Source organism: Asterias amurensis, chromosome 9 (genome assembly GCF_032118995.1).
Source record: "Asterias amurensis chromosome 9, ASM3211899v1".
Taxonomy (NCBI): domain Eukaryota; kingdom Metazoa; phylum Echinodermata; class Asteroidea; order Forcipulatida; family Asteriidae; genus Asterias; species Asterias amurensis.
In genome coordinates this window covers 9,942,607-9,956,348 of record NC_092656.1, presented here as the reverse complement: position 1 = coordinate 9,956,348, position 13,742 = coordinate 9,942,607, and the positions used below count along the sequence as shown (strand labels likewise).

General features: G+C 39.6%; 1 protein-coding gene across 1 annotated transcript in view; it reads left to right on the top strand.

Annotated features, from left to right (window-relative positions):
* LOC139941374 (solute carrier family 12 member 2-like) overlaps nucleotides 1-13,742 on the top strand; it is a 41,401-nt gene that overhangs the window by 21,882 nt on the left and 5,777 nt on the right. The window contains exons 11-22 of the mRNA XM_071937836.1: nucleotides 714-821; nucleotides 1,482-1,605; nucleotides 2,525-2,626; nucleotides 3,709-3,864; nucleotides 5,651-5,750; nucleotides 6,377-6,488; nucleotides 7,335-7,469; nucleotides 7,968-8,074; nucleotides 8,804-8,910; nucleotides 11,920-12,147; nucleotides 12,689-13,005; nucleotides 13,532-13,599. Coding sequence (XP_071793937.1) covers nucleotides 714-821; nucleotides 1,482-1,605; nucleotides 2,525-2,626; nucleotides 3,709-3,864; nucleotides 5,651-5,750; nucleotides 6,377-6,488; nucleotides 7,335-7,469; nucleotides 7,968-8,074; nucleotides 8,804-8,910; nucleotides 11,920-12,147; nucleotides 12,689-13,005; nucleotides 13,532-13,599 — 1,664 coding nt within the window. The remainder of the gene's footprint in view (nucleotides 1-713; nucleotides 822-1,481; nucleotides 1,606-2,524; nucleotides 2,627-3,708; nucleotides 3,865-5,650; nucleotides 5,751-6,376; nucleotides 6,489-7,334; nucleotides 7,470-7,967; nucleotides 8,075-8,803; nucleotides 8,911-11,919; nucleotides 12,148-12,688; nucleotides 13,006-13,531; nucleotides 13,600-13,742) is intronic.

Here is a 13,742-nt window from a genome sequence, read left to right as displayed (position 1 = left end):
TTCCTTCCAAATTGGAACATGACAACTACAACTCAGCCCTTCAATCTTTGTCAATGGCAAAACAGCCCCAACTCAAAAATGTTTTTTTTTTTTTTTTAAATTAAACCTTTTCTTGGTAAATTGAGGGTCGGTTTTTTTTCAAATTCAAAGTTTTTAAAGCATGCTATGAATGGAGTTGAATATGACTTCTCCTATCTCAGCCTCCTACATGTAGTCCATTTTTTTAAAGACAGTGGACACTATTGGTGACTGTCAGTCTTCTCACTTGGTGTATCTCAACATATGCATAAAATAACAAACCTGTGAAAATTTGAGCTCAGTTGGTCAATGAAGTTGCGAGATAATAATGAAAGAAAAAACACCCTTGTCACATGAAGTTGTGAGCTTTCAGATCAGATGCTTGATTTCGAGACCTGAAAATCTAATTCTGAGTTCTCAAAATCAAGTTCGTGGAAAATTACTTCTTCCCAAAACTACATTACCTCAGAGGGAGCCATTTCTCACATCGTTTTATACTACCAACAGCTCTCCATTACTCTTTACCAAGTAAGGTTTTATTCTAAGATCTATTTTTGTTTAGTTAGGCTGTTTTGCCATGGAAGGGTCGAACTGCACCATTCAAGAATGTACTTGATATTGATCTAGCCTCGGCCATACATGTAGCTAGTTGATTCTGAAATAACTTGACTATTACTTTCTGCTTTTCCTTGTAGGTGGCCAGCTTAATATCAGGCTGGGCTCCCCTGGTTCTGGCTGGTGTGTTCGCTGCCACGCTATCGTCCGCACTTGCCAGTCTCGTCAGCGCACCTAAAGTATTCCAGGTAAAACCCCCATCAAGCAACCCCGTTATGTGTTTTTTACCAAATTCCCCACATTCTGTGCATGTATGCATTCTATTGCTGTATTATACTTTTCACAAAGGTTCCACAAAATTCCACTTAGAAAAAAAATTCCAAAGTCTTCTAAACCTGTATGTGTGATAAAAAAAAACTATTATTTGATTTGGGGCGTTGTGTGATGAGGTAACATTTGTCACAGGTTAATTTGTTTGCGAAACACATTGGTGGGTCTTTGGAGAACTTGATTCATCACATAACACCCTGTTCAGACTGGCGCTCCAGAGTCGCGCCGAACCAAATAGATAAGGAGCTACTCTGGGTCGACCCAATTAAATTTTGATTTTAGACAGGTGAACTTAACATAACATTTACATTACGTTCGTCTCATGACAAGATCGACTTCTGAAACCAAGGCGCTCCATGGTCATTCTGACCGACTGAAACAGTCGATCTTTCGCCTTCTAGGGCGTCCAGTTGCTCTGAACTGTTTCATCTGTCAAACTTTTCATGTACTTAATTCAGAATTTGATTCGGCGCGACTCCGGAGCGCTTATCTGAAACGGGTGTTAGTTAATCGTGGGTGATGAGCGTGATTTCTTAACCTCGATTGACACATTGTTTCACTTTATTTTATTCTTACAGGCTTTGTGTAAGGACAGGATTTTCCCCAAGATTGAGGTGTTTGCCGTGGGTAGTGGGCCAGGAGATGAACCACGCAGGGCGTACATCCTAGCCTTCTTTATAGCTGCTTCTTTTATTGCTATAGGTAGGTTATTACAAACAAAAGGAGGGCCTTTTCCCAAAACCCTTGGCTTTGGCTCTGTCTCTACCAGCTTGTCCTCCACCATCTATGTTGGACAAGTGCACAAGTGTTTCCAACATAAACAAAGCCTTGACCTGGAGCCTCTATTTTTTATCTGTTCATTTTGTAACAAACTGCTTCCCTCGATTCTTTGGTTAGCTTTGCAGACTTTGCTCCATTTTTTGTGTTTGTTTCTAGTTTGAATGTTTTTTTTTACAATTTCTTTTTAGCTGTTGCTTTTATTGCTATTGGTAAGCCATTACAAAAACAAAACATAGCTTCGATAACATGTATAGAGGGCTTTTTCCCGAGCCTCAGCTTGAGCATTGACTCTACCGGCTTGGACACCATCATCTTTTTTTTGAGAAGTGCACATTTTCTCAAGTGTTTCCAACATAAAAGGAGGCCTGGAGCCTCTATAATTTTATCTGGTAATTTTGTCATGAACCAACTAAGCTCTGTTTGTGAAATGCCCCTAGGAGTCTAGACATAGATTAGGTCAAAGTTGTATGGAGCTCCAAGGTCAAAATCGGTTATGTGATACACTCATTTTCCATTACATGTGTTTGTTTCTTGTTTTAGTTGTTTTTTTATAATTTAGAGTTACATGTTATTATATTTAATTTTAAGTTTAGGATATGAAGGATCTGTTTTTTTCCTGAATGCCTGATAGTAAAGGTTTTGTCAAGCTTGACACTGCTACTACAAAAGTTTGTTCTTAACCTGGTTAATTTTAAATGTTTATAAGTATCTTGTCATTGGCCGGAGATTTAACAAAAAAACTGAAAAGATAATCTATGACACCACAAGTTTACAACAGAGCTCATACTTTGAACGTAAACCCTGTTTGTTGACTAATTTGTTGATGTTTATACCTTTTTAGGTGAGCTGAATGCCATTGCTCCCATCATTTCCAACTTCTTCCTGATGTCCTATGCACTCATCAACTTCTCGTGTTTCTCTGCCTCGTTAGCCAAGTCACCAGGTAAGATAACTTCCATAGACCTTATGCATTGACGTCATCCAGCCGCCATCTTAGAGGAGAAACGGTGACGAAACAATCGAGACGCACAGATTTGTACGCGCGCACACAGTATTGGCCAATGAACAACCTCCTTTTGACCTCTAGGTGAGGGCGCCCTACTGAAATGATGTCATGTGCATAAGGTCTATTGTCTTTGTTTGTGGCCTAGCGGTTAAGAGCATTGGACTCAAGCGCTGTTTTTTTCTGACCAGCAGATTGAGGCTTTGAGTCCCAGCAAGACCCTCAACCATGATGCTTTGTCCTTCATATGGGACATTAAGTCATTGGTCCCGTGTGTTGTGTCACACATGTAAAAGAACCCAGTGCAATATTGAAGAGAAAAGGGGTTCGCCCCGGTGTTCCTGGTGTGATCGGCAGCATATTGGATACATAAATTTATACACCATTACATGGTGTTTTAAGGTTAAGATTTCCTGTTAAAAAAAAAAATCATGGCCTGGTGTCAAGTCCGAATGGTTCATCAGAGCATCAAATCAAATCTCTGGTGGCTAATGATTCCTGGTCATGACACTTGTGTTCTTTAGCAAGATGCTTTACTAAAATTGCTTTTCTTAGCCCATGCGTATAAATAGGTACATGTGTACATGCGAGGGTAGAGGTTGATATTGTTTATAAAAAGCCACAGCAGCTCAGGGCTGTATACATGTACTCCCGTGGGAGCTGAGAAATATTACAGGGATGTTGTTAGCCCAAGGACCAGGGCACTAATGTAAAGTGCATTGAGACGTTTTTGTGAACTGTGCTACATGAAAACTTGTACTTTCCCGACTCCTGTGAAAAAAATTTCACAGGCATGTTACTCGGGTGGGATTCGAACCCACGACCCTTGCAATTCTAGAGCAGTGTCTTACCAACTAGACTACCGAGGTTGCGCGGCAGCTAGAGGCAGTTTGAATCCTATGTTTTGGCAGCAGGTACCGCAACGATATAAGAGGTGTTAAATTTGCATCGGGGATAAATAAAAACTAGTTGCTATTACTACTATTACTATTATTAAGTGTTTTGTGTGATTTTCGTTTTAGGTTGGCGACCAGCATTCCGCTATTACAACATGTGGGTGGCTCTAGTGGCTGCAGCTATATGTATGGCGGTCATGTTTTTGATTAACTGGTATGCTGCTCTCATCACCATTGCTTTAGTTGCAGCGCTGTACATGTACGTGCACTACACAAAACCAGGTAAGTAGAGGCTATATTCAGAGTGTGTCGTGGCTGAGCGGTCTATAGTTCACCAGACCCAAGCTCTGGTGTTGTCAGCAACAGAGTGTTGGTTTGAATCCTGACCATAACACTTGTTCCCTTGAGCAAGACACATTAAGGAAGTGGACACTATTGGTAATTGTCAAAGACTAGCCTTCACAGTTGGTGTATCTCAACATGCATAAAATAACAAACCTGTGAAAATTTGAGCTCAATCGGTCATCGAACTTGCAAGATAATAATGAAAGAAAAATAACCCTTGTCACACGAAGTTGTGTGCGTCTAGATGGTTGATTTTGAGACCTCAAGTTCTAAATCTGAGGTCTCAAAATCAAATTCATGGAAAATTACTTCGTTCTCGAAAACTATGGCACTTCAGAGGGAGCCGTTTCTCACAATGTTTTATACCATCAACCTCTCCCCATTACTTGTCACCAAGAAAGGTTTTATGCCAAAAATTATTTTGAGTAATTACCAATAGTGTCCATGCCACTGCCTTTAACCATAATTGCTTTAAAACAATGGGAAGATTTCTGCATTCTGCTGTACCAAACCAAGCTCCTTGTGGCTGATACCCATGCCTACACGTACATCCATCAGGACTGTAGAGGGATAACCATGTTTCAGCCACATGAGTACAGGTGGCAACATGTGACAGTTAATTCGGTCGACAGCCCAGATCAGGACTGTAGAGGGGTACATGTAACCCTGTTTCAGCCACATGAGTACATGTACAGGTGTCCGCATGCGACCGTTAATTTGAACGACAGCCCAAATCAGTTAAATGTAGCCCTCACCTTGAAGTGGCCACCTGGCCTCGTGAGCACGGCAATCCCTCACACAAAAAAGTTTACAAGCTTAAATTTTCACAAGTGCCTTCGATTTTTGTACGCGATTGTACGCGTTTCTGCGAAATTCCGCATTTAAAAAAAAAAGATCGGTGCTTAAATAATAATTTTTTTTTTTTTTTAGCATAGTATATGCCTGGCAACAACAATGTACAACTACAATAATGTAAAATAAGCCTTGTACATGTACATGCTAACAATGCACCTTAGAGCATGATAAACCTCAATATTTTCTAGGGTACCATTGTGGGTCCCATGTCCCGTGGCTATCGGCTGCCTCGCTCCGCACTTGCGTTGTGCCTTCGAAAATTGTCCTCTTTTTTTTTCAACGTGCTGTTGCATGCCTGTATATAGCTTTGCCCAAAAATCAACATTACTGTGACAAAAACTAATAATGTCCCTACCTACATTTAATCTTTAGCTCTGAGATGTGTTTATACACTTTAGACCATTCATTTCTGTATGATCGTCACCATACATGTACACCCAGACTTTGCTCATCTTGTTATTTTTTTGCACCGTTTTTTGTTTAAGAAAATGTCAGAGCTAATAAGGAATAGAAGTACATGGTTTTGTTATACATATACAGTTGTAGATTCTATGTTTGCTTGGAAAACATTGGACAATGTCAAATGGGTCCCTTACTTTTTCTTTGACCCTCTTGTTTGAGCAAAAGTTTGTCAAATATTACAACATTTCCGGGCATTTCGGTACGAGCCATTTGCGACCACTAAGGACAATACAAGTAGGACTAAACAAATTTGATTCTGAACTCAATTTTTTTTTTTTTTTTTGCTTTTGTTTTTTAAGCCTATATGAAAGAGACTCTGCTAGAGTCAAAAACCTCAGACCATTAACTTTTTGTTTTTGAACTTGTACCATGGTGACTCATATCTTTGCTATCGATGTCATTTCAGAGATTAACTGGGGTTCATCGAATCAAGCCTTCATCTACACTCAAGCTCTGACCAACACCCTCAAACTCAATAACATCCCTGCACACGTCAAGACTTTCAGGTAGAGTGGGGTTTTATTTCTTATTGTTTTCTTTTCTTGTTTACAATATAACAATTTGCTCAATTCCAAATAAATTTGACTTTATTTCTGATGTGTCATGTTTTTTAAGGTCGTGAAACTCTATATATTTTTTAACAGTCATCTGCATTTTTTTTTTTTTTTTTACCAATTTGCTGGTAAAAATATATTTTCAAAAAAAATAGTTACACTTTCATCAACAGCTTGATGCAATGAAAACTTTGAAAAAATTATAAGTGATTTTTTCTTGAGGGTGATTCTTAAAAATTTACAAAGTTCAAAACAAATTATTGTGTAAATATTCAGTCTGTGCTGCTGGCGTAAATTGCTTGACTGTGTGTGTATGTACATGTGTGTAATGAGAGCTGTAGAAATGAAACAATTCTATTTAGAATGGAATTTGTATCAAGATTTTTTGTTTTTTTGGTTTTTTTTGTCACTGCTCTAGAATTGCAAAGGTCGTGGGTTCGAATCCCACCCGAGTAAAATGCCTGTGATTTTTTTCACAGGACTCGGGAAAGTACTGAGTATACAGTGCTACACACATCGGTGTATATGGGTAAAAACCAAAAATTAATATTTTTTTGGTTTGTTTCCTTGATTTGTAGGCCACAAGTTCTTGTTCTGACTGGTGTACCAGACTGCAGACCTGCTCTGGTGCATTTTGTTTCTCACATCACTAAGAGCAACAGCCTCATGGTGTGTGGAACCGTCTTACCGGTAAGTTGACCATCGCGTCAATTTCAGTTGAACGCAACTCATGTAACATTTTTAAGAATAATAAAAGGCTTAGCTGAATTTTTTTATTATTTGGGTCGGGATTTACCTCTTATGTACGTTTGATTCAGAGGGAGCCGTTTCTCACAATGTTTTATATTTTCAACAGCTCTTTGTTGCTTGTTACTAAGTTTGTCAACAAAGAACATAGTGTAAATGCCGGTTATTAATATTATTATTGTACAAGCAGCATGGAAGCATCTCGGTGAAGTCTCAGTGGTCGTAATAAAAAACGCAGCACATTTGGCAACTATTTTGACAAATGTTTTAAGTACATTAGAAACAACCACTTGGTCGACATTGTTTTAGTTGTAATCATTTTGCCAGCAAGGCAGCAACGAATAGTTGTAATGTAGTCTTTATAATTTGCCAAGTTGCTGGATTTAGACAGTGATACATTAGTACCCGACTTTTGAGAACGGGGTAATCAGCATGGTCTTCATATGGTCACAGAGCTGTGTGAACGGGGTATTAGCGGTTTTTGGCCCAAGTTATGGGAGATACATGTATAACCACACAAACAATGTTGTTAACCTCTGTAACTGTGAATTTTGATTGGTCGAGAACCAATCATGTGACGCGTAACAAACATGCACGCTGTGACAGGGGTTTGTATACACCCTCGGGGGAGATGGCACCCTCGGCTTCGCCTCGGGTTCCATTTTCCCCCTTCGGGTGTACAAAACGCCATGGACCCCGTCACAGCGTGCAACAATTGTATAATGTTACATGTACATGTATGAACTTTTAAAAAGTTGTTTTTACATTTTTTTATTTTTTTTTGTGCAGGGAGACCAGAGCAATAACTTAGTGGAGTTATTAACGGAATCACACGAGAAATGGTTGGAATACCATAAGATTAAGGCATTCCCCGCTATAGTAGCAAGCCCTACCCTAAGGCAAGGGGCACAGTCACTTATGCAGGTAAGAGTTTGACAAAAAAGGTGAAAATCACAAAGCAAGTTTCTCTGGAGAGTCGCTTGTGTCTCAGTGAGACAAAAATTAGTTTAGCGTGTATGCTAAACAAATTTTTGTCTCACTCCGACAATTTTTTTTTTTTTATGACATTGTTCTATTAGTTTTGGTTTTTACCAATACACTGATGTGTGTCAGCACTGTATACTCAGCACTTTCTCGAGTTCTGTGAAAAAAATATCAAAGGCATATTACTTGGGTGGGATTCGAACCCACGACCCTTGCAATATTAGAGCAGTGTCTTACCAACTAGATTACCGAGATTGGCCGGTACCTATGTTTTTGCAGTGGGTACATTGTTTTGTACTCATTTCTCAAAAACTACAGCGCCTCTAAACTTTAAACTATGTAAGTTTAATGTTAATCGTTTAATGTAAATCAAGGACATTTGTGTTTTGTGTCGTACAAAAAGTACCCAAACCCTTAATTATTCTCTCTGTGTTTCAGATTGGAGGTCTCGGCAAGATTAAACCCAACACCCTCATCATGGGTTTCTTGGGCAAGTGGAAGACGGAGAAGCCACAGAATGTTATGGATTACGTTGGAATTATCCAGTAAGTTTGTTACCTTCGAAAATATGTCAATTTTGACTGTGGTGAGCCCTAGACAATGTGCCATATTATATCTGGGGACCCGGCCGTCAACTAGCCAACACACTTTATTGTTGCCACTTAACATACATGTATTTGGTAATTACTCAAAATATATATTACATGTATCATAAAAACTCACTTGGTAACGAGCAACACAGAGCTGTTGATAGTGTAATACATTTCCCTCTGAAGTAATGCCGTTTTGAGAGGGAAGTATTTTCAAACTCAAACATTTGTCAAATATTTAAAGACTTTCTATCTGAAAGTCACAAATTTGTACAGCAATGGTGTTTTTTCTTTCATCATTTTCTTTCAACTCCGATGACCAATTGGGCCCAAATTTTCACAAGTTTGTTATTTTATGCATATGTTGGGATACACCAAGTGAGAATACTGGTCTTTGACAATTAATTACCAAACGTGTCCAGCCGTCGATTTGACCAAACTCTTCCTAACTTATGACCTAGGGTTAATCTTAGGACTTAGGACGGGTTCAGTTCCCTATCAAAGTACGTAGGATGCATTGAACTCATCCTAAGTTAGGACGGGTTACTCATCCTAACTCGAGATAGGATTGATCCTAGCGTTTTGTGAAATCGACTGCTGTGCCCTTAACAGATTGACACAACTTTGACATCGTCATTACCATCTTTATATAATTTTCTTTTCCACTTTTTCCTCTATCTTCAGTGATGCATTTGACCTGGCCTTTGGTGTTGGTTTACTACGCATCAAGGAGTCATTTGACGTGTCTAGTGCCCTGAACACCCCTGGCTTTACAGAATACGTTGAAGAAGGTAAGCTGTGGGTGCTGACTATCTACCCCGTTCATGAGGCATATTTGTAACACAAAGATGAAATTAAAATATTTTATTTTGTTTTCAAAATTCCTTGGCCATGCTTTTACGCAGCTTTTAAACCAAAGGTAGGAGGGATAGGAAATCTGAGTTGAACTCTTTTCAGTAAACAGTAATTTATCATCGTGACAGTGGAAAAACAATTTTCTACTGCCATAGCGATTGTTAGGCACAGGTTTGTAATTGGCCAAATGTTGTACATGTATTCATTTGATGTACACACAAAACAGGCCCTGAAACATGTACAAGGCTTTTGCACAGAATTTTTTTTAAAAGCGCTCTTTTTGATTTCTAGGAAAAAATGTGTAAGCATTCATGAATTGAGCGAGGTGGTAAAAAATTCACATTGATGATTGAGGCAAAATTAACGGTATATTGGTTTATCACACCCCAGAGTAAAATCCGCAATGTTGAATGGCTAATCACTGACCTGATAAATCCTGTAACATCCCCCTAAAACCATATCATACCCTTAAGGCCCGGTCCCACTGCAGCGATAACGAGAACAATAACGATAACGACGCAATGAGAACGCATTCTATCGGTTGAATGAGCTTGTGCGTATTCTGCGTGGAGCAATTCAACCAATACAATGCGTTCTCTTTGCGTCGTCGCTCGTTATCGTTTTTGATATCGCTGCAGTGTGACTCGGCCTTTATGCATTGTGCACATGCACAATAGTACATGGCAACTTTGTAAGTTGTATTTACTAACAAGGTGATTCAGTGTCTGGTAAACAAGTGGGTTCCTGTTTCAAGGTATGATAAAACTGTTATTAAGTTCGGTTTAGGGTGTGATATGGATTACATCTAGTCTCCGAGTCTGTATCCAGTTCTTCAACTACATGTAGATATGATCCACATCACACCCAACCTCACCTAATAACTTATAATATAATGTGATATTTTCCCACTACTGCTGCCTTTAATTGTCGTAACTCAGTCCTCCATCAGCCGAGCTGCTCGACCCAGGAACATGTGAGGTTTAAGATTGGTAAGGAGGCGTTCAGACTGTGTGTTTCCTCAAGATGGATAATCGCATGTGTTTGTTCCTCAGTGTTGTACTTTATTTTTAAATTGTTATGTTTCTTAGGGATTGGACATTAACCCTCTTACTGTCTGACCCTCAACATCATCCACTGTGGTTTTGAATTATAGATACATGTAAACTGTATGTTACCCAGTAGTATATTATCATTTCGTGAACACATCTGCATAGATAACAGTCGACCCTCCTACTGTCTGACCATTCAGTATCATCCCCTGTGGTCTTAAATGATATATAAGCTATGCCAGTTAGTAATATGGTACTGTGTGGTAAGTTCATCTAAACAGTACACAGTTAACCCTCCTACTGTCTGTCCATTCAATACCAATCATCCTAGCTGTGGTTTTGAATGATAGATTAACTATGCCAACCTGCAATTACGGTATCATGGGATGAATACATCTAAACAGTACACAGTTAACCCTCCTACTGTCTGTCCATTCAATACCATTCATCCTATAGCTGTGGTTTTGAATGATATGTTAACTACATGTATGCCAACCTGCAAACAGTACACAGTTAACCCTCCTACTGTCTGACCATTCAATTTCATTCACTATAACTTCAAAGGCGGTCTTAAATGCGACCAACATTATGTTGCTTGATATAGTTACCCAATGTTTGGTACAATAATTGTATTTATTTGGTCGAGCATGGGCAGAAATAACCTCTTGTGTTTTTGTCAAGAGTCATACACTGTAAACTGTTGTATTTTATTTACTTTTCAGCATGCAGTGTTTAGTAGAGATTGTTGTAAAGTTTGTCAATGGCAAATGGCAACACCAATGTGTAGGACTAGTCAGTTCTTTTGAGTAAAGGGCAAGTCACACAGGCCCCGATAACAAGAACGAAAACGATAACAATACAAATGCACGCCCTCGATTGGTTGAATAAGCGTGGGCATATTCTGAGTGGAGCATTTCAACCAATCGAGGGCGTGCATTTTTATCGTTCTCGTTTTCGTTCTCTTTATGGGGCCTGTGTGACTTTGCCTTAAGCGTTGTATGTCAGACAAACTTTATGTGTATGGCTGTAGCAGAAAACCTGTTGAACGAATTTGTTTGCTGATGCAGATCCTTTAAATGTTTGTCCCTGGCAGCTGAATGCTGAAAGTGTTGTTTGTGAGACATTTTGAAGTATTTTTATTTTACTTTGTTATTTATTTGCTTACCTTTGTAAAGTATTTAAAGTAAGCAACTTTGTTACCTCTTTTTCATCCTATTTCCACTTTTATCTGAAGCTATCTTTTGTAGTCTTATAATATTATTTTGCAAGCTATGATAATGTTGTCTTGTTGTTCATTTGTTTAAGTGTTCATTATGATGCAACATTTTAATAAACAGCATGGCATACTTGTTTCACAACGTGGTATGTCATGGTCTAGTTCACTGGACCAAAGCTCTGGTTGTCAGCAGCAGAGTGCGGGTTTGAGCAAATAATTGCTTCATGAAAAGTTTGGAAGGTAGTTCATTCTGCTCTGCTAGCCAGGCTCCTAATTGATGAAAACCATGCCTGCCTCCTTGTGAACTGTGACAGGACTAACCCTGTTTTCAGCCCCAGGAGTACATGAAGGTGGCAACATGCCCCTGGTGGCAGTTGATTTGGGTCGACAGCCTAAATCAGTCAAATGAAGCATCACCTTGAAGTGGCCGTCCGGCCTTGTGATGTTAGGCAATCTCTTACAAAATAATTATTTCAAAGGCATATTATCTACATCCATGATTCACAGGACGAAACTATAAATAAATAGTAAACTTGCGGGTGTAAGTCTCTCTTTTGGGAGTGTTGGCTCTGAGAAGAGCTGATGTGGTCTGGACGTTTCAAACAGTATACTCTGCTCATCTCCGTGTTTCAGTTTTGTTAGTTCTCCTCCTGTAATTTGTTAACCTCATCTCTTCACAGAAAAAGTGCCTGAAATTAGAGTTGAGACATCATCGATTAAATCGGAGAAAGGTGCCCTGGCGCCGTCCATCTCGTCGGACACGGCAAGGGAGTCAAAGGTCGCTATGATCGACAGCACCGCCCTCATTAAGGGCAAACCCATCGATGACGTCATTAAATCTATGCAAAAGTTCCAGGGCAAGATGCCAAAGGGAAACATCGACGTCTGGTGGTTGGTGGATGATGGAGGTACGTCATAATATTCAGTTTTAACTTGATGTCATCATTACCTCGGCCAATGAAGACCAGTGTTAAAGGGACACGTTGCCTTGGATCGGGCAAGTTGGTCTGTGAAAAGCGTTTGAAACCGTCTTTTATAAAATGCATATATGGTTAAAAAGATGTTTTAAAAGTAGAATATAACGTAACACAAATCTTAACGAAATTGCTCCATTTTCCTTATGCGTCGTAAACAAACACACCACGCCAAAATGGCCGACCGTGTTAGTTTGCAAAGTTAAAGGTAAACCACTCAATTTCGAGGCCTTTAAAATCAACTTAAATCAGTAAATTTAAGAATTAAAGTCAACTATAATCAGCAAAACAGTATCCTTTTTTAATGTATAAAAATATGTGTGCGGCTCCCATATGTGTTCTCAGCGTGCTTGCAAAACAAGGAAGTTGCGGTGACGCGTTACGTGAACACACAAAGTGTTGAAGTGTTCGTATCCGTATATCTGTAGTCTTGTGAGACCTCTCAAATTACTTTTTTTTCTCCAACTGCTTAAAGGTCTGACGCTTCTCATCCCCCATCTCATTTCAATGAAGTCCAACTGGGACAAGTGCCGGCTGCGCGTCTTCGCCAAAGGCAAGAAAGAGGAGATCAACAGAGAGAAGATGGGCATGGCCAACATGCTCAGCAAGTTCAGAATCGACTTCTCCGATCTGGAGATCATCCCGGACTTCGACCAGAAGCCCAAGAAGGAGAACCTGCAACGCTTTGAAGACTTGATCAAGCCGTGGAAGCTCAACGTGGAGGCGGGAGAGACCGCGGAGAAGTTCCCCTGGAAGATCACGCCGGACGAGATCGAGACACTCTGGGAGAAGGTGTGGCTCTTGGGGATTTTGTGAACCCCCCCCCCCCCCCTCAAAAGAAACCCCCCAAAAATAGGAGTTTAAGACCTTTGGGTAGACCTTATGTATTGATGTCATCCAGCTTCCATCTTAGGGTAAAACCAAGACAAAACAATACAAACGCACAGATTAGTACACGCGGCACACAGGTTTAGAATGGCTGTTTTTTTACCTCTAGGCGAGGGCGCCCTACTGATATGACATCATGTGCATAACGTCTATACTGGGCTCGATTTCACAAAGCAATAACATTTATCGCCAGACAATTGATAGTATTACCATGGCCATAATTGATTTGTATTGTGACATCGTAATTAACTTAGCAACTACGATTGATTTGCAATAACAATAAATCTTAGCTCTTTGTGAAATCGGCCCCTGCTCCCTCAATAATATAAGAATAATTATTCTTATTATATTTCCAAAAATAACTTTATCATCTCAACCCTGATACCCTTCTGTTTTTAAAAGTGGTTCTGACATTTGTTTGACTTTTTAGACAAACAGGCAAATCAGGATACGAGAACTGCTTCGTGAACATTCCAGTGATGCACAGCTTATTGTCATGTAAGTACAGCAAACAGGGCCACAATAATACCCTTTTCGTACTAAGTAAGATAATATAAATGTATGTCGCACAAACTATGGCGTGACTTGGCTGAGCCGTCAAACACACTGGACTCAAAGTCTGGTGTTTCTGATGAATAGAG